This window comes from Crocuta crocuta, unplaced genomic scaffold (assembly GCF_008692635.1).
Source record: "Crocuta crocuta isolate KB4526 unplaced genomic scaffold, BGI_CrCroc_1.0 scaffold340, whole genome shotgun sequence".
Taxonomy (NCBI): Eukaryota; Metazoa; Chordata; class Mammalia; order Carnivora; family Hyaenidae; genus Crocuta; species Crocuta crocuta.
The window spans coordinates 3855092-3880400 of NW_027530642.1; the positions used below are offsets into that span (position 1 = coordinate 3855092).

Below are 25309 nucleotides of genomic sequence, written 5' to 3' on the forward strand. Positions count from 1 at the left end.
GGGAGAACTTTGAAGTTTCCCACCTTGTTGAAAATGCACGTTAACCGAACTTTTTAAGCCGTAGTTTAAGGTGAGAGCGGCAAAATCGCCTTTCTGTGATCCCCATGGTTTTCTCTCTGTGTGGATTTATTGGGGTTCTTGCTTTCGATCGTCAGTTTCTTTCTAAACCTTTCATTACGTTTTCTAGATGAATCATTTTCCTGCACCTTCGGGGACGTGCCGGTTTCGTCACTACCCCCCGAAGAGGCCTTTGAGGCTTGGTTGCCTCGTTTTGTAATTTCAGAGACCTTTCTCTTCTGAGCCTCTTAACTTCACCGTGTAGTCTCGAGTTGGAGCTGTGCTAACGTGTCCCCTCCTTTCCCAAGTGACATTGAATCCTTAGGGATGTTGATGCCATCATCCCTTCTTTCCCCTGCAGGAAGTGGCAGTGAAGCTAGAATCTCAGAAGGCCAGGCATCCCCAGTTGCTGTACGAGAGCAAACTCTATAAGATTCTTCAAGGTGGGGTTGGCATCCCCCACATACGGTAAGAACCCATAAGCAAACAGGCGGCGCACCGAGGGAAGTACGGAATGGGGGGGGGGGGACGGGCAGAGGCAAGTAATAGCACCAGCTGACTCCGGGCCTTGCTGTTTGAGCTTCCTGGGTTTTACTCTAGCCGGTGGCTTCCCGTGAACCGTGAGCCACCACAATCACCGAGTACATTTTTGGTTTGCCAACTTCGTGTAGAATTTCAGTTTGTTACACTGTGTTCCATTTAGCTTCCGTCATCCCCCCCCGAAGCTTTCGTTTGCAGTTCGGAGTGTGCGGGTCATCTTTGATCCCTACGCGGAAGGGTTGTCTGCTGCTTTCTTTGCGCCGGCACCTCTGATGTTCGTAGGTCTATCCAGGGACGTGGATTTGAAGCCGCCAAGTGACCGGGCTCGGCCAGTTCGGGTTGCTATTGGAGCCGGCTTGGGAAATGGCTGCTCTTTTGTTGTGTTTTTGTTCCAACATGTCTTCCTCCTCCGCTTAGAAAATGGCGGAACGACGTGACTCAACCACATATTCCTGCCCTTTTCTGTGCTTGGGTCCACAAGTTACCCTTCCTTGATTCCCTCGTTAGCAGCCCTAAGTGGATTAAACCTTTGAAAAGCCGAGAATAAAGCTGCAGGCGGCGGGGGGTTCAAGGAAGGAGGTGGCATAATGACTGTGTGATCTCTGCAGCAGATGCGACGTGAAATTGTTAAATTATACTATGCGAAATCCCTCATAGCCCCTTTGAAAGTGTTAACTGTTCTTTCATGAAGGGTTATGTTTGCCACATTTAGTTTGAGCACTGAATTTTTATGAGTAGTGGCAAAGGCAGTTTGAGCACTGCTGTGTTGAAATGGACTCAGATCAGTTGTATTAAAAGGAAGATTAATCACAGAACCACACTGTGGTAAGTAAGTAGGTTTAACCTGTTGAGTTACTTGTATCTGTAACTCCTCACATGGGGAAACTGTAGCCTTTTGGGGGGATAGGATACTGGTGAAGGCAAATAGTAGTAGTGATCAGGGTAAAAGATGACCAGAGATTGACGTGTTTTTTTTTAATGGTTAACTTTAAAGGTTGTTCATTTGACTTTGAGATTAAAGAGCATCTACCTAGAATAGATGCTAAAATAGTTTAAAGCCAAGCCATTTTCCAGCAATTACTCAAAAATAACATTTGCAAAAAGAACCAGAGAGAGCTAAGAACCAACTAGAATGATAGTTAATGTAACCTCATTTTCTATTCCAGTTTATATTCCTTATGAATTAAGGACCGGTTTGCATACATTAATTCAGATGTGGAAACAACCAGAGTAATACGAACATTAAAAAAAATCTCCAATGCTGGTAGATATTTTTGGTTGTAAGTGATAAAGTAAATCATTTGGAAGGAAATTCTAGGTTTATTTGGTAAGGTAGAAAATGTGCAAATCCAACATGATGGGAGATTTTAAGTGATTCCTATCCGTCGACCCCCCCCCCCCGAAAACCTGCTTGTTTGGAAAATAAAATAAATGTTATTCTTGAAAAATGGAAAAACAATTTTTAAGAACTTTATTAAAATGTCTTGTTTTTTTCTTCCTCAAAATTAAAATTGTCAGTTGCATTAGCCCTGAAGCTTTAAACTCCTTTCCTGTGCCTTTAAATACATCCCTCCACCACCAGCCCCCACTGATTTGCTTTCCATCACTGTGGTTTATCCCCGAATTTCACAGCCATGCAGTCCTACTGTCTGAGGTCATTTGTGTCTGACGTCTCTCACTTAGCTCTTTAGATTCATATACGTGGGGAGGTTTTATATATTTCGCAAATCAGGTTGAATTTAATGTATTCAAAATAATTTTCCAAAAGCATTAAGCATCTGGCATTTTCAGTGCTAAACCCTTTTATCTGGTGGCTTTTACTTAAGAACAGTGCTGGTACGTACGGACCAACGAGAGCAATGCTTCCTATACTGAATAAGCACATGAATAAATGAAATTAACTTGGGAGCAAAATAATAGGCAACTATTATAAGATGCTGAGTGCAGAGAGTTGTAGTTATAAACTGTGGGTGGAGCTAAAGAGAGATTAAGCTGGCTTTCAAATTAATGCTTCCTGGGAGAGGCGGTGGTATTTCAGGATCTGGCTTTAAGGAAGAGAGCTTGGTCGAACTGGTTGGGGAGGGCATCCAAGAAACCCCGGTGGCTTCTGGGAGTAGTCTGTAGTGCAGAAAGCCATTGGACGAGGGTGGGGAAAGAGTAAATTTGTTTTAGGAGTGGGAGAGTCTGGGACGCAGAAACAGTAGTGGCTTATTGGCTGTAAAGTGTGAGAGAACTGTTTTTCTGCTGAAGTGAAAAGGGTAAGAAAGACTTACATAAACATTCTTCTTTTGGGTGGTTACAACTTCCCACCCCGTCATTTTGTTCCCCCTATTTCCACGTTACCTATATATAGCGTACACACAATAAATATTTACTTGGTAAATACTGAACTAAATTGACATTAGTTTGGTGAGATTAAATAAAACTGTGTGTTATCCCTTGTTTTAGATGGATATAAATGTAAAAAATTTAGAATTTTGGTGCCTGGCTGGCTCAGTCAGTAGAACTTGTGAGTCTTGATCCTTAAGGCCATGACTTCAGGTCCCATGTTGGGTGTAGAGCTTACTTTTTAAAGATTTGGAATTTGCGACTCATTTTTTCCCTGCCTCCCTCCCCCTAATTTATTTTAAGATACTTTGGGATATCCTAGAACAAGGGCTCAAAATTACTGGCCCACATAGCAGACCTGATTAAAAAATAGTAAAGGATCTATTGTTCTGCAGAAGTAGTGCATGCATCCAGTGCTGGTGTAATGACCAGGAATGAGGGTGGTGGTCAGTCTCCATATTAAGAAACTAGGGTCATTCTTTAGTTGGAAAACCAAAATCGTTAATTGACTTCTGGAAGCTCCTTAAAAATTACTGTATTTCTCTTTCCCTCTATCTCTGTCCCTCCCTTGCTCTCTCAAAATATCTTTTTAAAAAATTTAAAAATTACTGTATTTCTGGTACAACCTTCTGTTTGTGGTACTCAATTTGAATTGAATTAACATGAACTCTAAAGAAGCACTTAATGCTAGCAAGCCCTAGATTTGCCATGGGTATTGATAGAGTGATCTGGGGCCAGTCAGTACTCTTTGGGCCTGTCAGTTAGTTTCCTCGTCTAGGAAATGCAAAGAGGATTTTACCAAGTTAGTATTTTTCTAATTCTGTTGGAATAGGAAAGGAAAATACTGGACAGAAAGGTTTAGGGTTTCCTACTCTCTAGAAAAAATTTTTTGCCTACTGAGCTTTTGGGTAGAATTTTATTTGAACAAGGTACCCTTCCTAAATCCAAGTTGTTGGCCTAGTTGATCTCAGAACTTCCAGCGCTGACATTTTAAGATGACTTTTTGGATAATAGTAGTTAGAAAGCATTTCATCACTGTTTGATGCTAAATGTAGGTTTTACGTTTGAATCTTAACTGTACAGACACCCCACTCAAGACCATTAAAAATGCCATCTGCATCAGATAAATTATCAGTTACCATTTAGAAGGAAGTAAATTAATGGAATGCATTTTTATGGGGAAATGAATAAGAAGATGGGAGGGGGCATGGGAGAATTGTTCCCTTGTTTTTTTAACCATTTTGTTTCTTTGCCCTCTCTGAATCTTAAGTATTATAGAAGATATTTATAAAGTATTAGTTAATCCTTCCTATTCAGTGTTGAAAGCAGCTTAAATTTTAATCTTAGCTTCTTGGCACTGAGCATATATCTTGCAAATAAGTTCTACTGCTGTTACCCGAAAACAAAGATGCCATCTGCACTGGATAGGTCTTTATTTGTTACAGATCACTGGATGCATGAGAAACGTTGTTTTCAATTTGTGCTAACTGAATCCACAGTATAGTAAAGGTGCTTTATATTGGCTTATAATGGGTTCAAGTTGTGGAATAATGTGATGATGGTTAAGTAGCATTTGTGAGCTAAATGAAACTTGAGAGATAAGCCTAATATCTCATAATAAAATTAGACTACCGATTCTCAGAAAGGTTACTAGAGTCTCCTAACTCCTAATTTTTCTGAGCCATTTTCACCTTTCAAGGTCAAATCATGCCTGTTCACATACCCCACACCTTTTCATGTGAGCTACAGAGCCATGCTATGGCCCCTTCAGTTTATGGCGTTTGGTCTCAGAGAATGAAAATCTATTCTGTAAATACAGGTTACTTATTGTTATTATTTAACTAGATGTTTAGAATTTTATTGTCTCCCTTTGGCTCCAAGGATTACAGGATGAGACCTTATGTTGGACAATATTGATTTACAGCTTAAATAGGAGTAAATGCTTGTGAGCCCTTGTATAGAGTATGTACTTTAACCACCTTGGCTTGAATCATTTTTAGAGCTAGATCATTTTGTTTCAAAGTACCTAAAGTATCATTTAATGAGGTTTTTCTCTGATTTGTCAGTGTGTAGTGAGGAACTTTAATGTCAAGAAGTCTATAAAGGTTATAAATAGAATTTGAGACAACTTCTACATTGAATCATTTAAGCTTATTTTGGTATATTATTATCAGTCCTTTACTTTAACAGTAGTTTTTCTGAGGTTAGGTGAGCACCTTAATAGCTTTCAAAATAAAAATACTTAGTTAAAAGATAGGTTTTGCTACTGTTTTTGTTTCCAAAATAATCTCAGGTGGCTTGTGAAATTTAAATGATCAGTAATCACTTAACATGGACTAATGCATTTTTAATGGTGTTTTTTAAAAAAAATGAGATATAATTTTTAAAAATGAAATGTAATTGGTATATAGTAAATTGCACAACGTTTAATGTGCCATCAGATGAGGTTTGACAAATGCACACAGTGACATGACCCACATTCCCTATTGAGATAAAGCATATTTGATTTTTTAAAAGACTTTTTTAATGTTTATTTACTTTGAGAGAGGGAGAGTAGGGGGAATGGCAGAGAGAGGGAAGAGAGAATCCCAAGCAGGCTCCATGCTGTTCGCACAGAGCCTGACACAGGGCTCAATCCCACAAACTGTTAGTTCATGACTTGAGCCAACAGAAACAAGAGTTGAACACTTAACTGACTGAGCCACCTAGGCACCCCTGATGATTTTTTTTTTTTTTTTTAATACTGCTCATCCTTGGTAAACTACTTTTTTGTGACAAGGTAGGTTTTATGTTTCTTTATGTTGGTCTCTTGGATTATTTTTACATACTGTTTTTTCCTGGATATGATGTTGATTTGTCCACTCATATGCAAGACTACAGGTTAGTAATCTTTCTATCACCATGATAAGTCTATCACAACTTGCCTAATGAAATCATCAGGTGGGGGTGATGAACACAGAGTGGCAATTGAGATCTTTGCCTTATTCTGCTTAGAAGCAGCAGAATGGAATACTGCCTCTTCCTTTTCTGAAAGTCTTCAGTGAGATATGTTTTAATGGACTTTTTGTTGTACAAAAAGATTGAGCTGGAGAGTACATTCTGATCCTCAATATAAAGGGAAATGGAGAGTCAAGAGTTAGGGATCTGCCTGTGATGTCATCTAGGTTTCAACCTAGAATTCTATAATTTGTAATGTCAGTTTTCATTTTTATAAAAGGAATTTCGTAAGATTAACTAGGTCTTAAGTTTTTTAATGCATGATATAAATTGACGGGATCAGTGGGCTAAAATACGGTTCTTCTGTTCCCTGATGCGGTAATAATTTGCTCTGACTTTATAGTTGTCTTTTATTTATAACATTAATACCTACTACTGAAGTAAGTGGGTGCTTGGTTGAATTCATTGTGGCTAAATGTTCCTTTTTCCGTCTATGCTCAAGAAAGAAAAGTAGACTCGACCATTATTCAGACGTTGTACTTGGTCTTACTTAGTCATCACCACAGTCCTGTAATGGGGTTTTCATACAAAGAGGGAGAGGTTAATTTGCCTAAAGTCACATGGCTGGTGTGTTGCTTGAATAGATCTCACTGCCTTTTCAGACTGCTGGTGGTTCCCAGACTTCGCTGTGCATTGGAATCACATGGAGAGCTTTGGGGGGAAAAATGACCCTGGCTCCTAATCTTACGTGTTTTGTTTTATTTATTTATTATTATTATATTTTTTTAAGTTCATTTTGTGAGAGAGAGAGAATCCCAGGCAGGCTCTGTACTACCAGTGCAGAGCCTAATGCAGGGCTCGAACTCTTGAACTGTGAGAGATTAGGACCATGAAATTTTTTTATTTTATTTTTTATTTTTTTTAGGTTTTTCTTTTTTTTTTTAATAGTTTATTTATTTTTGAGACAGAGAGAGACAGAGCATGAGCAGGGGAGGGGCAGAGAGGGAGACACAGAATGTGAAACAGGCTCCAGGCTCTGAGCTGCACACACAGAACCCAACGCGGGGCTCGAACTCACGAACCATGAGATCATGACCTGAGCCGAAGTTGGACGCTTAACCAACTGAGCCACCCAGGCACCCCTTACATATTGTGATGTAATGGGTTTGGGGTATGCCTTAGGCATCAAGAATTATAAAAGCTCCCCAGGCAATTCTGATGTGCAACCTTTTTGGAACCATTTTACTGCACCGTATTTCAAGGTTAGAATAGTGCTTCCCTGCGTACACCCACCCACTATAATTCCATAAGATTGGTTTCCGATTTACCTCCTCCTATGAATAAGGTTAACTAAGGAAATCCTATGCAAGAAACCATGGCACTGGAAAGTACACTGTAATTCGATACAATCAGATGCTTTGATTTCTGAAAAGTATCTGACACCAGTATTTGAAATCATCGTTGTACTTACATGTCTCAGATACAGCCCACAAGAAAGCATTCTAGTAATTTCTTGAGGGAAACAACCATGTCTTGCTGATAGAGGTCTTTTTTATGTTTCTTAGAAGTGTCAGGGGAAAAGGCACTAGTGGTTCATAATAAGGACATTCTGCTTCTATTTTATTTATGTGCATTTACTTTTTTTTAAATTTTTTTAAAATGTTTTATTTATTTCTAGCAGAGAGAGAGAGCGAGCGAGCAGGGGAGGGTCAGAGAGAGAGGGAGTCACAGACTGAAGCAGGCTCCAGGCTCTGAGCTGGCAGTCAGCACAGAGCCCGACGCGGGGCTTGAACCCATGAACCGCAAGATCATGACCTAAGCGAAAGTCGGACGCTTAACCGACTAAGCCACCCAGGCGCCCCTCTTTTAGTATCTCTTAGTGGTGTTGGCCTTTTGCGGTTTCTTTTGGTTCCAGTTCAACATAAGGACTTAGCAACTTTTGTACTAGAGGTTTTTTTTTAAGGGAGACAAGATGGTGACAGTGGCTAAGCGTACATCGTATAGGTCACCCCTGTGTTTCGTTTGTTTCACTCATGCCTCCATTGAGTGTATAGTGGGGAGATGTGCAAATTAATCTGAAATTGAGGCTATCCTGTATTTCAGCTCACCTGGAAGCTATTCTAAGTACTTAATCTGTTATATTTGCCTAGACTGCCAGACTGTTCTGTCCTCAGTGTGACTTTCACAAAAAGGAGAGTTTAAGATCTGGTTATAAGCTACTTTGTTGGAAAGTAATAGCATGAAATTTCTGTAAGTTTTAAGTGTCAATTTCCAGGGTTTTTGTTAGATTTAAAGTGTTTAATACATTGTTTTTGTCAACAACTAAAATAATGAAATTTTTCTAAGCAGACTGGAGTTTTTTATACTTTTACATAAATACCCTTCTTTTCCATTCCTTTTACTTTGCTGTTCATTATGTATTGAGGTTAGATTGTTTTCTTTTTGGCTGTTTTCACTGGATTACAATTCTTTTTCTTTTTAAACAGCAAGTGAGGGGCAGAGGGAGGGAGAGAATCTTTTTAAAAAATTTTTTAGTTTATTTGAGAGCGCGAGAACGAGGGGGTAAGGGGTAGAGAGAGAATCCCAAGCAAACTCTGCACTGTCATTGTGGAGCCTGATGGTGGGGCTCAAACCCACAAACCATGAAATCATGACCTGAGCTGAAATCGAGTCCAGCTCTTAACTGACTGAGTCCCTCAGGCGCCCAATTATGATTATTCTTACGAGAGTTCCATTTACTGAAATTCTGGTGTTCCCATTTTTGAACCTCCATGAAATTAATACTTTGTATCCCTCCTAAAGAACAGAGTAATGTTAGCTTCTCCTCTTCTAATGAGAGCTCAAATGTTCAAAAATGTCTTGGTGAACTTAATAAATTTTACACCTCTTACAGTATTTTCTAGAGGATAAACAAGCATTTCTTCCATTCAGTCAACAAACATGTGAGTGCCTACTATGTGCCAGGCATAGTTCAAGATACTGGGCACATTTCAGTTACAGATGGAAATTTTGTGAGACTTCCATTCTTTTTGAGCATATGCCGTGCATTTGGCATATTGTTGTGAATTTGGCTCTCTTGCTGAAAGTTAAGAGGAAATATTTACATTTCAGTGTGAGGAGGATATGTTTCCTTAACATCAAAGGGATGGTATCTTGAGTGTTGGCCCCCAGTAGTACTCTGAACCATCTAGAGACTGCCTTGATTGGTCAAGTCAGCAGGACCCCATTACGGTTCCCCGTGAACCCTGCTTAGCATTTCTCACCATCATCCATGCATAATTATTATCTACGGAGCTTGTTAATGATTCCTATAACACTTATCATCAGTTCTAGATACATAGTAGGTTCTCAATAAGTATTGAGTCAGACACTGGAGAAACAGATTTGGGGGGAAATTTTTTTTTAGAATATTTTCATCAGCCTCAAAGGAAACTTGAACCCACTAACAATCACTGTCCATATCCTGTCATCCCTAGACAACCACTAATGGACTTTCTGTCTCTACTTAGGATGTTTTTAAAGATTTGATAAAGCTTTTATAAAGATTTGATAAAACCTTTATAATAGGTATTATAGGTATATTGTCCATTTCTCCACATGCTATCTTCCGGTAATACTACTACTGATGTTAGAACAATGGCAGTAAGGACTGACAAAGATCACTTGTGATTTTTGTTTTTTCTTTAAGTTCATTTATTTATTTAGAGTGAGAGCGAGTGAGCAAGTGTGAGCAGGAGAGGGAGGGAGAGAAAGAATCCCAAGTAGGCTCTGCCAACCTAGAGCCCACTGTGGGGCTTGAACTCATGAACCATGAGATCATGACCTGAGCCAAAACCCCGAGTCAGACACTCAACCAACTGAGCCACCCAGGCATCCCCATTTGTGATCTTTGAAATACAATTCGGGGTAGTATGGTGAGAATGATAACCATTTTGCTGGGAATCAAGAAAAAAAATGAGAGTAAGATGGCAGCTTGAAACTAGGTTTTCAACTGGTGAACGAGAAAATAAGGTGACCTTGTTTCACTGTGTCTTAACCGTCCTTGGCTACTTTCAGTTTCTTGTGAATACCAAACTTCAGGCACCCTCCTGACTCCCATCCATCCCTTTACCTGGCCATCATCCATTTGACACTTCAAGGATCAACCATGCTTCTTTGTCAGCAAAGCGTTCCTTAAATGACTTCGTCTAAAAGATAGATTGGGTTGCCATAATTTGGGCCCTCTCAGCACTGGTCTCTCCATCAAATGTGTTATTTATTTGCTACACACGCTGTGCTGTAAGCTATGAGAGCAGGAATTATTTGGTTTTGTCTTGTTAGATACCATAAATACTGAATGTATCAATGAATAGTACCTTGAGTACTGGCTAATGATACATATCAAAGCACATTTTTTGGTTTTGGTTGTTTTTTTTTTTTTTGATTAAGGTATATTTATGCATCTTTGAATGCAAAGGGCAGGGAACAGGGAGACTGAGAAATATGAAAACGTTATAGCATTAATTCAAGGGTCTTGAAGGCGATATGGTCTGCAGAGGATTAGTAGTAGCAGTTAGGAGGGTTAGAATGGAGACGGAAAACGAATCATCTTAGTTGACGATAGTATTGCCGATCACAACGTAACATTTGATTCCCAGCTTTTCAGAGCTCACTCTGGCCTCTTTACCTTAAAACTTGGTTTTGAGGAAGGGGGGAACAGGTGAAATAAGTGATGGGGATTAAAGAGTACACTCAGGGTGAACATTGAGCAGTGTATAGAATTGTTGAATCTCTGCATTGTACACCTGAACCAACGAAAACACTGCATGTTAACTATACTAGAATTAAAATAAAAAGCAATAAAATTTTTTAAAAAGCAAAATAGTTTTGAAACAGGGATTCTTAATTTGGTATGGATATCCCTCACTCTATCCTCTCCAGTGGTAGATAGGGGGAAAAAATTACATCTTTATTTTCATGACCTTCTAACTGAATCTAGTAAGATGGTCCCAGACTTCAGATCGTTTGACTGACTTATGAGTCTTAGACCTTGTGGTCATGTGAGAGTGATACGCATTCAGTAGAAACCATACTTTGAATTTTTGCGTTTTGCTCTTTCCCCAGGCTAGCAGTATGTGGTAGGACTCTCTCATGAGGTTGTGGGGCAGCAGTGGGGAGGCGTCTCCCAGTCAGCTGGGTGCTCACGAGGACAAACCCCTGGTACATTACAGCTGTTTGTACTCAGGCAGTTCTGTTTTCCCCTTTCAGTACAGTATTGAACAAATAACAGGAGATGTTGAACACTTTTTTGTAAAATAGGTTTTGTGTTAGAGGACTTTGCTCAACTATAGGCTAAATTTAAGTGTTCTAAGTATGATTAAGGTAGGCTAGGCTAAGTTATGATGTTCGGCATATTATGGTATTAAGTGTATTTTTGATGTAGTATATTTTCAACTTAGGAGTTTATCAGGACATAACCCCATGGTAAATAGGGGGAAATCTTTATCTATTATAAATGTAGGCAAGAAATCTCCACTATCTTTAGCAGTGCCTTCTGGATTTATCACCATGTTTCCATAACACATTATTGTTGCAGAAATCTCAGAATATTGTTTACACTCCTTGCTGCTTCATAATTTCATATTAGTTAGATTTGCCCCATATCAATATTTAATGCACTACTAAAGAGCTTGTACTTTGCTGTATCAAATTTAAGTACTTTTATTATAGTGAAATTTCCCTGTAATTTTCCTTTATAATGCTATGTATTTTATTTTCTGCGTTTAAAATATTTGGAGGAGTCCATAGACTATCAGGCTAGAAAGGTGGGCGATCTGCAGCACCAAAATGTTTTAGAGATTTTGGTATAGAATGAGTTACTCCGCCTCCATTCTCCAGCTTGTTTGGACAAGTTCTTTGTCATTGTGGCTAAATGCATTTGATGCAAGGTTGGTCATTCATTGGTAGATTTCCACTATTTCTTTTTCCCCCCCAATAATTATTGTCTTTTCCCTTTCTAGCCTTGTTTAATTCCCAGTTACTTCCATGTTTATTAATGCCCTCCCCAGGCTTGTGAGATTGTAAAGGTGGGAAAATCAGGCAGGTAAAAAAGGTTGAACAGTTCTAAGAAAGAATTAAAAGATTGAATTAATATCTAAAATTTCTTGAAATCGGGGCGCCTGGGTGGCTTAGTTGGTTAAGCGTCCGACTTTCGCTTAGGTCATGATCTCGTGGTTCGTGGGTTCGAGCCCCGCGTCGGGCTCTGTGCTGACTGCCGGCTCAGAGCCTGGAGCCTGTTTCAGTCTGTGACTCCCTCTCTCTCTGACCCTCCCCTGCTCACGCTGTCTCTCTCTCTCTCTCCTAGAAATAAAAAAAAAAAAAAAAAATTAAAAAAAAATTAATAAAATTTCTTGAAATTATCCGTTATTACTTTGATTGTTATACCTACAGCTAAAACTGTGGTTCTTAATAACTTCATGTCTAAATAAGTTGTCAGTGTGGAGAAATCTGTCTCATCTGTATTTGTGTTTATAGTTCTGGGTATTCTATGGTGTTTTCTTTATGAAACCTGATTTTTCAGTTTCCTACAGTGCATTGAGTGTCTTTTCTCTAGTGAAAATGCCCTGGATCTCAAACCATTTTAGAGGTATTCCTGCAAGTTATAAATCCAAAGGATTATGGATAAAAATTATGTGTTGCTAGCCTTTTAAAATCCGGGTTGTATTTTAAATGTGAAGTTACAAGAGGAGGAAATAGATGGATACTGTTAAATTTTTGGTGGCAGAAGGAATCAAGTTTAGGTCATTACATTCTAGGTGTCTTGTATTCAAAATAAAGGCCACAAATCTACAGAGTAGTTATGGCCAGGGAAGCTTAAGGAGAATGAGAATTATACAGCAATTTTGTTTATTGAGAATCAATAGAAAACCAAGAGTTAACCCATATTTAGTGCTGTGTCTAGTTCTGTTTCAAAAAGGGCTGAAGAGTTACCATAAATGAGAATGTAGTTGAACCTGGCTTGCATTATTTGTTCTGTTTTCCTGATGAATGCCATTAATAAGATGGAGCTTAATAAGTACTGACAGTTTTAGGTTAGAGGTTACAGCGTCTGATTCAAGTTCACAGATCCCTGTGGCTTCCACAAGTAATCAAATGAACACAGGACCAGAAGGATTTGCGACTCTAGTATTTAAATTGAGAATAGAAGGGTTGTATTGTGGTTGAGAGTGCCCCTCTTATTTAGAGTCTGGTAATTTAGGATCGTGGGGGGTGGGGGTTGTCAGAAAGATTGTACTAGACCAGATGATCTTTTCTTTTTTTTTTTTTTAATGTTTATTTTTGCGAGAGAGAGAGCATGAGCAGGGGAGGGGCAGAGAGAGAGGAAGACACAGAATCTGAAGCAGGCTCTAGGTTCTGAGCTGTCAGCACAGAGCTCGACACAGGACTGGAACCCACCAACCGTGAGATCATGACCTGAGCCGAAGTTGGACGCTTAACCGACTGAGCAAACCACTCAGGTGCCATCCCCAGACCAGATCTTCTTTTCTACCCTCACAAAAAGGAACATAATATCAGATGAGGATAAGTTGGCGAGAAAATAAGTTTGATAGATCATATCCTGAGAATGGGGATGCCATTTGTTACAGCACTGACTCAGTGCTCAGAGTTTTTAGTTGTTTAGTAAAGACTTCGAGATTAATGGCCTAAAGATGGGAAGATAAAAGGCACAGAAAGAGATCTCTCCCTGTTAAGAATATTACCTTTAAATGTATATTTTCTTAAGTTTATTTATTTTGAGGGAGAGAGAAAGAGCTGGAGAAAGAGAGGGGGAGAGATCCCAAACAGGCTCTAGCACTCTTAGTGTGGACTGCAATGTGGGGCTTGAACTCCTGAACAATGAGATCATGACCTGAGTTCAAAAGCAAGACTCGGAAGCTTAACCACCTGAGCCACCCCAGGGTCCCTATTTATTTTTGAGAGAGAAAGAGCGCATGCAAGAGACTCGAGCACAAGTTGGAGAAGAAAAGGGCAAGAGAAAGCCAGAGAGAGAATTCTAAGCAGGCTCCACGCCCATCTGACATGGGGCTAGAACTCCCAAAGGGTAAGTTCATGACCTGAGCTGGAATTGAGAGTTGGACACTTAACTAACTGACCTAGCCACCTAAGCGTGTGCCCTATGTTACTATGTTATTAATTTTTTTTAATGTTTTATTTATTTCTAGGAGAGAGAGAGAGAGACAGCGTGAGCAGGGGAGGGTCAGAGAGAGGGGGAGACACAGAATCTGAAGCAGGCTCCAGGCTCTGAGCTGGCAGTCAGCACAGAGCCCGACGCGGGGCTCGAACCCACAAACCGCGAGATCATGACCTAAGCGAAAGTTGGACGCTTAACCGACTAAGCCACCCAGGCGCCCCAACCCTATGTTACTTTTAAATTTTTGTAATTACTTGGCTGTTTTGAATCAAAGGAGAATAGAGTCCTCCTGATGATTTTATACTTGCAGTACAGAGTGGTTTTGTATTTCTTGTTTTGTTTTTTGTCATCTGCCATGTCAGGCACTCCTTAGCCTGTTAGAGCCTGTAATATGGTTTTTCATTCTTTAATTCAGCAAATGTTACTGAGCATTTCCAATGGACAAGGCATTGTGCTGGATGCTGGGAGTGTAGACTTGTGCACAGGACAGACAAATACAGTGGTTGCCCATGTTGTATGTATGAGTCTGGATTCTCCAGAGAAATAGAACAACTGATTATATATAGATCTACAGAAATATTTATGATGAGGCATTGGCTCACACCTCTGGAAGCAAAGAAGTACCACAGTTTGCATTGTGCAAGCTGGGAGGCCCAGGCAAACCAGTGGTATAGTTTTGGTCCCAAGCCTAAAGGCCTGAGAACCAGAGGCATGGACAGCCAAGGGTAGAAGATGGATGTCCCAGCTCTGACAGGGACTTTTCCCTTCCCCTGCCTTTACTTATTCTGTCATTCAAATGGTAATCTGGAGACCCCCTTCACAGACACCCCAGAATAATGTTTTACCAGCTATTCGCCATTCCTTAGGCCAGTCAGTTTGAAATGCATAAGATTCACCATCACACCAGTCAAACTAATGGTCTGAAGGGGAAGTTTTCTGTTATTATCGTCCTAGGCATAGAGATAGAACATACTTGGTTGCTTAAACCTGAACTGCATACTTACGATAGTTAGACTGATTTATAGTTCTTAGAAGTCCTTAGGTATTGTAGCAATATTTAAAATATTTCATGGGGCCACCTGGGTGACTCAGTTGGTTAAAGCGTCAGATTCTTGACTTCGGCTCAAGTCATGATCTCATGGTTTGAGTGGGTTTGAGCCCCATGTTGGGCTCCATGCTGACAGCACAGAGCCTGCTTGGGATTCTTTCTGTCTCTCTGTCTCGGTCTCTGTCTCTCCCTCTGCCCCTCCCCGGCCCCTGTGCGTGAGTGCTCTCTCTTTCTCAAAATAAATAAACTTAAAAAAAAAATGTTTCAGTCATTTTATTTTCTAAGGTTTCTTTATTTTCATAAAGAGATTTCTCAGAGAAAAGAAAACCCTAGCTTCAAACCTCCAACTGTAACACTTCTAATTGGCCACCATGTCATTGTCTCTCCTCCTACCCCCCAGTTTCTATATTGCATATTGATGCCAAAGCTCATCTTAACATTGAATTAATTATATTATGTTCCAGCCATACTCCACTGATAGTTTACCCAGATACCTATAAAATTTAGAGCTCTTTATGGGGCGCCTGGATGGCTCAGTTGGTTAAGCGTCTGACTTCAGCTCACGTCATGATCTCACGGTTCGTGGGTTCGAGCCCGCGTCAGGCTCTCTGCTTACAGCTAGCTCAGAGCCTGGAGACTGCTTCAGATTCGGTGTCTCCCTCTCTCTCTGATCCTCCCCTGCTCATGCTGTCTCTCTCTCTCTCAGAAATAAATAAAACATTTAAAAAATAAAAAAATAAAATAAAGAATTTAAATAAAGCTCTTTAGCCTGGCTTTCAAGAGTCTTTAAATATAGCTGCAGATTGTGAGCCACCTTGACTTCCCACTTTATAAGAGGAGCTTGGGCTTTATTCTTGCCGCTACCGAACATTCCCTTCTCTACCTTCCCTATGAAAATATTCTCCCTTTGTCAGGATCTAACTAGTAACAGACCATTTTCACAAGGTTTCTTTGGATGGATTTAATTCTTACTGATCTTTTGGTTTTCTGAATTATTTAGGCTTTTTTTTTTTGGTCAGCCCCAGTGACTTGTGCGTGCATTGTCTTACATTTCTGCTTTATATGTATCTTAATTTTTTAGCTAGGTTTAGTTTGGATATGGGTTTGGAGGAAGGGACATGAGAACAAAGAGGTGGACCTTGCCTTCTCTAAGCATCTTCTTCAGACCTTAAGGTAGCTTCTTTATGCTCTAAGTAATGATGGTTATATAAATTTTAGACTCCTTCAGTCTGCTATATTGACTGCTCAGGCAACACTAAATCTGAAGACATTGATTTGAAACAAATGGAAAATGAGACTTCTGCACTTTCTTAAAATCTTCATCCATTAAATTTGATTTTTCTGCATGTTTTGAAACTTAGTAAGAATAAGGTCCAGATCAAGTCAGAGTTCTTTCTTTAATCGCATAGGTATTTGAGTACCTACGTTTGTTCACATCACTTTATCATAGTGTACTTACTAGCAATATCTATGGCACACCTATAAGAAAGGTCTAAAGATGAGACCTGAGTTGTTTCTAGGCTGTAGTCACCTAGAAAGTGGAGAATAGGAGTGAGGCTTCTGTGTTGTTTGGTTTCAGATTGTCTGCAACTTAAATGATCTCAAAGAACCAGGTTAGTGCTTGCTCATTACTCACATTCTGTGGGTCTTGTATTTCAGACAAACAAACACAGCCCCATTCTCCTACATGTAGAGGCAGAAACATCAAAGTAATAGCACCTGGGTATTATAATGGCGAAGGGTTTGATTGTGGATATAAGTAGTAGTTAGTGGCTGTGGGAATTCTGTGAAATAGGCGACCAGCATGGAACAGACTACTTAAGGAAGACTTCTTTGGCATCTGGGTATTCAGATTTTGAGACTGGAAGCAGAGAGTTAGAAGCTCATTTAGAATAGAAGTGGAGGGGCGCCTGGGTGGCTCTGTTAAGCGTCCCAGCTTCCATTCAAGTCATGATCTCAGGGTCTTGAGTTTGCGCTGCACACCAAGCTCTGTGCTGACAGCACGGAGCCTGCTTGGATCCTCTGTCTCCCTCTCTCTGTGCCTCCCTCCCCCCCCCTTTCTTTCAAAAATAAATAAACATTTTAAAAAGATAGAAGAGGAAAACAGGTGAGGGTAGAAAGGGAGTAAGTAGCATTTGGATAAGTGGTAGACTGTTCCGGCTCCTAATCTGTGTGTATTAATGTCTGGATGAGTTAGACAGGTGGAAAGCACAGATGGGGAGTGAGGTGTTAACTCTAGAGAAATAAGCTATATATTCCTTGAGACTAAAAGAAAATATGAAAGATATAAACACCTGTCTCTTAGGTTGAAGGAATTCATAGTATCAATCTCTGTACAGCAGGAAGACTTAATTTAGAAATGCGTAGGTCTGTGGAGAAAAAAACTTTGCAGCATTTCTATTTTATGGACTTTTTATGGACTATTTATTTTTTTAACGTTGAAAATAGCAAACATGTCTTATGTGCTTATGCAGGTAAGGAGGAAAATACCCCATTTCTTGATTTTTTTTTTTTAAATCTGTTTCTGAAATTCATCTACTTCCTTCCAGTTTCTAATTATTAAGGGAATATTGCTAAAGGCTTACTTTGACTTCTCAGAAAGTGCTTTGTGAAGTCTGGTGTGATTGCATGAAGATAGGAAATAATGAATTTGTACATTTTACACTTCAGGCTTGTATTTGGGCTTAGAAGGACGGTTGTAAATGCGTTGGACTGTTGTGGGTTTCTTAGTGAGGCATCGGTGCAGCTCTGTCTGTGTAGAGAGGCGATGTGGTCTTAGAAAAGCTGAGTTTTGCTTTCCCTTTCCTTTCTGACTTTTTGTGCCTTCTCCTCACTGTCTTTGCTCCTTCTTGATTTGGCGTTCTTGTATAAAACATTTGTTTTTCTTTAAAACCTAGATAGGTTAGATTTATATTAAAAACCTGTTATAACTCAGTATTGGGTATTTATAATAGCAAGCTGATTTTGAAGTTCCTGACAGCTCCTTAGCACAGATTTGCCTCTGCAATTAAGGAAGAGGAAATGTGAAAGGAAAAAGGAAAAAAATGTTACCTATTTACTTTGTTCATCCTTTGCCTTTTAATGTTACTATTTGTTATATTTATCCACCCCTTTCCATGCCTACCTACACCCCCCCAAAACCTACCGCTGTGAGTTTTTCTTTCAAGTAAATGTTTGAATGAAGACGAAGGGTGTTGAAGTCCTATATGGAAAATAAAATGGAAGAGGGAAAATTACAGCAACTTTTATACAGGTTTAGGTTCGATATATATAGACCAGCTCTGCCACTGGCGTGATCTGTTGCTTAGGCTAGTAGTGGGCAAGGTCTCTAAAAGGTTAGGCAGAAACTTTTTCCATCAGGGTACCTTTTTCTGCAGAAAGGTGTGAAAATTGATTCCTTTTTGTGTGCTTGATGGCAGTTATTTGTCATGTTTGCACAGTACTCAAGAATAGCTGGAACAGATATAGGAAGGAGTGTGAACTTCTTATGACTAAAACTTTTTATGATCTTTTACTCTCAACTTGACAAGATTCTAGGGAGCTTGTGCCTGAATAGGGGACTACCTATGTAGTAGTAGTTAACTTTGCATTTCCTGGAAAAACATTCCCCCCGCCGCCGCCACTCTAATTTTAATCTTGATTTTCTTTTAAATAATAAACATATCAACAAAACAACGTATTAGAGCAAAATTTAAAAAAAGAAATAGCACTAAACAGTTTCCCACTAGACTGATACTTGTTAATGTTTTTGCTACAGATTCCTTTAAGCCTTTTAGCCCCTTCTGAATATTTTTTTAATGTTTATTTTTGAGAGAGAGACAGAGCGTGCGTGGGGGAAGAGGCAGAGGAGACATAGAATTTGAAGCACGCTCTAGGCTCTGAGCTGTCAGTGCAGACCTGGACAAGGAGCTCTAATTCACAAACCGTGAGATCATGACCTGAACCAAAGTCAGACACTTAACCAACTGAGCCACCCAGGTGTCCCATTTAAAACACACAGACTTCTCAAAAAATGGTAAATCTTGGTATCACTTTTTATTGGAGTTAACAAAGTTTTAAAATAACTTGTTCTTAAAAAAATTTTCTTATACTGGCCAATTTTCTTTTCAAGCAGAATTCATAATCTAGATAAGTTTGAAATTTAAATGGTAGTGCTTATTTTTAGGAAGGTACCCTTACCAGAAATACAGGCATATAGGAACTTGAAATCGTTTACTGTAGTGATTCCTAGCCCTTGGTATCTCTAAAATTAAAAGTAGATATTCCTTGAGTTTCTGGAGACAAATTGTATATTTGTTCACAGTAATAAATCATTGGGTAATTAAAACAGGGCTCCAGTTAAAAGCAAATGTCATCTTTGTCGTAATACTGGTTATTGTCTATAATTTAAGCAAAAATGTGACTACTTTTTAAAAAAAAAACCAAGTAATTATTGATTAAATACAATTTGGTAGTAAATGGGACAGGAGTTCTAATAATAATAGGGATCTTTGCTCTGTAAGACCAGTATAGTTTCCTTCATCTTCAAATAGGAAGTAGTATCAGGTGAGATTAAGGAATTTGCCAAAGGTCACAGGAATCCTTGGCAAGTAGGTATGGATGGTAAGAGGAATATTAAGGTTACCATGCAAGTTCTTTTTTTTTCTCCCCCAAGTTTTAATTAAATCTCAGTTAGCATATAGTATACTACTGATTTCAGGAGTAGAATTTAGTGATTCATCACTTACATATAACACTCAGTGCTCGTCACAAGTGCCCTCCATAATACCCATTATCTGCTTAGCCCATCAACCCTCAGTTCTCTGTAGTTAAAGAGTTTCTTACGGCTTGTCTTCCTCTCTCCCCTTTGTCCCCCTTCCCCTATGTTCATCTGTTTTACTTCTTAAATTCAGCATATGAGTGAAATCATACTTGTCTTTCTCTGACTCATTTGCTTAGCACAGTACCCTAACTCCATCCACATCATTCGAAATGTCATGCTTTCATTCTTTTTGATGACTAATATTTCATTGTGTGTGTGTGTGCACGCGCGCGCGCATGTGCCGCACATGTGTGCACATACACACATATACCACATCTTTTTTTTTTTTTTTAATCAGTTAGTGAACATTTGGCCTCTTTCTGTAATTTGGCTATTGTTGGTAATGGTGCTGTAAGCTTTGGGGTGCATGTCNGATGGACATTTTCACTCTTTCCATAATTGTTTCCATAATTGTTTCCATATTTCTGAGAACACTGCTACAAACCTCAGGGTGCCTCTGTCCCAGTGAATCAGTATTTTTGTATCCTTTGGGTAAATACCTAGTAGTGCAATTGCTGGGTCAAAGGTAGTTCTATTTTTAACTTTTTGAAGAACCTCCATTATTGATTTTCTTATTTTTAAAGATTTTATTTTACTTATTTTATTTTTTAAATATTTTATTTAAGTAATCTCTACAGCCAACATGAGGTTCAAACTCAACCCTGAGTTGAAGAGTTGCTCCACCGACTGATTCAGCCAGGGGCCCCTATGATACCTTTAATAAAATAAATAAATAAAAGGTAACAAAAGAAGTAAANGGGCTCTAACCATGAACTGCAAGATCATGACCTGGGAGCTGAAATCAGGAGTCAGATGCTCAACCTAGTGAGCCACCCAGGCCTCCTGAGAAGGAAAACTATCTTATTATTAGGGCTTAAGAATTTTGAAAATTTAGCGATATTAAGTGATAATCAGCTTTTCATAAAGCTGTCCCTTTTCCCCTTTTGTTAGGTGGTATGGTCAGGAAAAAGACTACAATGTGCTAGTCATGGATCTTCTGGGACCCAGCCTCGGAGACCTCTTCAATTTCTGTTCAAGAAGGTTCACAATGAAAACTGTACTTATGTTAGCTGACCAGGTATGTGAAATTTGGATGAAAATAAATATTGAGAATACTATTTAACTGTAATATATATTTTAATAAACCAGAGTGTGTATAATCCTGTGTGTCACTATGTAACCTTATGTTCAGAAAAAAAAAAAAAAGAAAGATACAACAGTAGGTTGTACTCACTCAAGTCTACTTTCTCTAATCCAACTTAGAGATGTTTTCCTGTGGTCATAGGATAGAAATGGATTATACTAGTTTATTATTCACCTGTAGAAAAGTAGTTTTCAGTCTGTTCCATCAGATGGAGTCTGTTTCAGTATAAAATATAGGTTTCTTTATAAGATTTTTGAAGGAAGGGCTCAATACATATATAGAAAGAAATATAGAGAAGTTTTGGATAAGCGGATTGGATGTTGTACATTATGTATTAATGTAAAATTAAAACAAATTTTAATTTGGATGTTGTACATTATGTATTATGTATTAATGTGAAATTAAAACAAATTTTAATGCTTGTTTTTAATGTTTATTTTTGAAAGAGAGTATGAACAGGGAGGGGCACAGAGAGAGGGGGATAAAGGATCCGAAGCGTGCTCTATGCTGACAACAGAGAGCCCCTATGCAGGGCTTGTACTCACGAACCATGAGATCATGACCTAAGCCGGAGTTGGACACTTAACCTGACTGAGCCACCCAGACGCACCATGAAAGCTATAGTTTTGAGGAAGACAGTATTGAAATAATTTAAGGAAGAATTTTTGACCAAGTAGTTGTTTCTTTAATGAATTCTCAGCCATTGGTTTTAAGCAAAACCAGGGAAATTTTGAAAATGTCATGAATTAAATTCATGCACTGGCTGAAGGTTACATTAAATTGTTTTAAGCTGGAGCGCCTGGTTATTAGCTCAGTAGGTTAAGCATCTGACTTCATCTCACGTCATGGTCTCCTGGTCCTGGAGTTCGAGCCCCACAATGGGCACTCTGCTGTCAGCACAGAGTCTGCTTTGGATCCTTTTTCTGCCTCTCTCTTTGCCCCTCCACTACTGGTTCTCTCTTTTCTCAAAATAAGTAAACTTCTTTAAAAAAATTATTTAAAGCCAGAACTTATTTTGATCTTAACAAAATAAGAAAAATTATTTTAAAGAAATTTAAGATGGGGGAATAATGTCAGGAACAAGCGTTTAGGGAACAGACAAAATATGGTTAGACATGATAGGTAAATGTCAAGGAATTTACAATTTTAAGAAATTTTTTAAGTTTATCTATTGAGAGAGAGAGAGGGAGAGAGCGTATGCACACATGTAAGTAGAGGAGGGGCAGAGAGAGGGGGTAAGAGAGAATGCCAAAGCAGGCTTCAGGCAGTCAGGGGAAAGCACAATATGGGGCTCAACTTCATGAACTGTGAGAACATGACCTGAGCTGAAATCAAGAGTTGGACGCTCAACTGACTGAGCCACTCAGGCGCCCCAAGGAATTTATGATTTTAAAGTTTGGTCAAGATACATAAGGGTAGGAAAATGTTGGAAATGCTTCAAGTTGAATTCAGTGCTATGGAGGAGAATAACATTTTTAAAACTTAGCAGCTTGAATGTCAAAGTAAAATGAGATGGTAAAAGTATAAAATCAGAAGATGAGAAAATAGTGTTTTCTGTAATCAGCACCAATATTCCACTAAGGTCAACATAAAAACTCTGAGGGGCTCCAGCAAATATTAGCAAATTACAGTGTTTTATTTGTGGTACGTTAAGAATTAAAACATTGAAAGATAAAAATCTTTCTGCTGTGTTTTAACTAACATGAGTGAATCCTAATAGAGTTTATATGCTATAGGCTCGGTAACACATAGGTATTCATACAGAGAGCATTTATTCAGGGCCTGCTGCTTTACTTAGTACTGGAGGGTGCAAAGAAGAGTAAGAACTCTAGTCCCTTTCCTCTAAGAGTATAGAGGTTAGTAGAGAAAAATAGAAAAATACAATGTTCAAAATAGATAGAAGTCTATATTGAGTACACTGTTAATACAGAAAAAATGTAATTTAAGGAAAGAAAGCAATGGTTTAAGGAGGTAACTAATTCTTGCTCTGTAGATGATCCATAAATAACACTTGAAGGCAAGTAGTTTGTGCCATTTATTATCCTTTGCTGAGCCTTTTCCCAACGAGTTGATAATCCCAGTTTAATGATGGGTATCACTTAGTTGGGACAAATAAGTACATTCAGTGGGCTGAATGTTTTGTTTTACTTCCATTAATAAAGTACAAGTTGCTGCTATAACTAAAGGTGCTGTTTGGACATTGTATACAGCTACTTCCTTGAGAGTATAAATAGTTGAAGCTAGAGATTACACATTTGGCTTCAAGAGACGTTTGTCAAGGTTCAGAATCGGTATGGTAATAAAAGCCCTAGGGAAAATGGGGACAAATAAAAAATAGAATCCTGACACATACTACTGAGAAGAGCAAGAACATATGGGTAGAAAGATAATGTTAGTCTTTGGATATTGAAAATATTTTCAAATACTTCTTAGTATCTTATAGATTCTTAGACCTATTTGATTACTGGACAATTAAAACAAAGAAGAGATGAAAAGTGATGCCATAAATAGTTACAAGACAGTTTTTTAAAATAAAGATTTATTTATATAACAAATGACACATAAAACAATTGTTATATGCAAAGAATTCTTAAATTCGACAAGACTAGGACAAGCAAAAAAAATAATGGACGGTGTATACAGATTGATAGTTTAGAAAATAGAAACGAGCAGACTTCTAAACCAAGTGTTAGGGAAGTAGAGGTGAAGGCAATACCTGCCACTGGCAAAATTTAGAAAGAATTAAAATAAGTTTGCCAGTGGGAAGAAGCATATTCTCAAGTACCTCTGGGAAATGAATTGTTAGAGCCTGTTTTGAAAGATAGTCAGGTGCCACCTATCAAAACGATAGCTGCTTTAACCCAAGACTCTCCCTACAATTGTATGGGGTTTGTAGCCCATAGAAGTAAAAGCATCAGTAGATAAGGATTGATTGACTGGTTTAAATGTTTCTTTATTTTTGAGAGAGAGAATGAGTGGGGGAGGGGCAGAGAGGGGGACAGAGGGTCCCAAGCAGGTTCTGTGTGCTGACAGCAGTGACCCCGATGCAGAGCTCCTACTCACAAATTGTGAGATCATTACCTGAGCTGAAGTCGTCGGATACTCAGCTGACTGAGGCACCCGGATGCCCTCATAAGGATATATTTAAATTTGTTAATAGCATTATTGTTTATAGTGGGAAGATAGTGGGTACAATGGAAATAAAAGAAGTTGGGAGAGGTGATTGAGGAAAACTTAATCTATACCATAGAGTATTTGTAGCCATTTGAAAAGAATGCAAAGACCTATACTGTTCAACTTGACAGGATTTTCAAGAAATTAAGAAGAGGTTGTCAGAATGACAGGCTTCCTATTCAGTTTTTGAATGCAATTTAAATGTCATTACTGAAGTGTGGAGAAAAAACATGGGAGAGTTCAAAAAGCATCTAAGAAGTAAAACTCAGCATGTACATGTCCCCATGTTTTATGTTTTACATTATATGCTACTGACTTCCAGAAGTTTGGGTTATGTTTAGTTAGAAACAGACCAGCAAGAACAAAATGAATAGGATGCTTGCAATCTAGTTTAACACAGTAACAACTTGTATCTTTCAATTGGCCAACACCGTCTATTCCCAATTCTATGTGTGTCTGGAGTTCATGAGTGTATATATATAAGAGCGTGGAAATGGATAATGCCAGGCTGTTATTCACACAGGTTACCTGAGGTAGCATTGAATGGGATGAAAAGTTGATGATTTAGCTTTTCCTAATTGAAACAATTCTAAACTTACTACTTTTATAATTTAAAAATTGCAGACATCAATTTTTCCTATCAGATTGTTGTCATATTTATAATCATTAAAACTAGAACATCCAAAGCATGGGTCGGGTTTATGCTTAGATATTCATCAGTCTAAGGATAAATGGAGAGCCCGGTTGCCCTTTACATTTAATTTTGTCTAGCACTGTGAACTCTACGTGAAGTTACTAACATATACCTGGGATCCTGAAAAATAATTGAGATACTGAAATAATTGAAAAACAATGTGTTGCTTTCTTTTCTCACAATTCAAATCACATAATTATCTCTCACCCTTCCCCCCCCTTCTTTTCCAGATGATCAGTAGAATTGAATATGTGCATACAAAGAATTTTATACACAGAGACATTAAACCAGATAACTTCCTAATGGGTATTGGGCGTCACTGTAATAAGGTTAGTCAAATGTTCTCTGCATGAAAGCAAAGAGTAAAAACTCCCAAGAATTGCTTTGGTAAATTTTGAATCTTTTCACAAGTCGTA

At 38.6% G+C, this 25309-nt stretch overlaps 1 protein-coding gene across 4 annotated transcripts in view; it reads left to right on the forward strand.

Moving 5' to 3' along the window:
- Nucleotides 1-398: 398 nt before the first annotated feature.
- Nucleotides 399-25309, forward strand: part of CSNK1A1 (casein kinase 1 alpha 1) — a 46499-nt gene continuing 21588 nt past the window's right edge. For 2 of the 4 annotated variants that reach the window (XM_077769026.1, XM_077769027.1), the window contains exons 1-3: nucleotides 399-525; nucleotides 20833-20959; nucleotides 25124-25222. In XM_077769026.1, the coding sequence (XP_077625152.1) occupies nucleotides 20870-20959; nucleotides 25124-25222 (189 nt within the window). In that variant the 5' untranslated portion in view covers nucleotides 399-525; nucleotides 20833-20869. The remainder of the gene's footprint in view (nucleotides 526-20832; nucleotides 20960-25123; nucleotides 25223-25309) is intronic. The other 2 variants (XM_077769024.1, XM_077769025.1) reach the window with 1 other exon arrangement.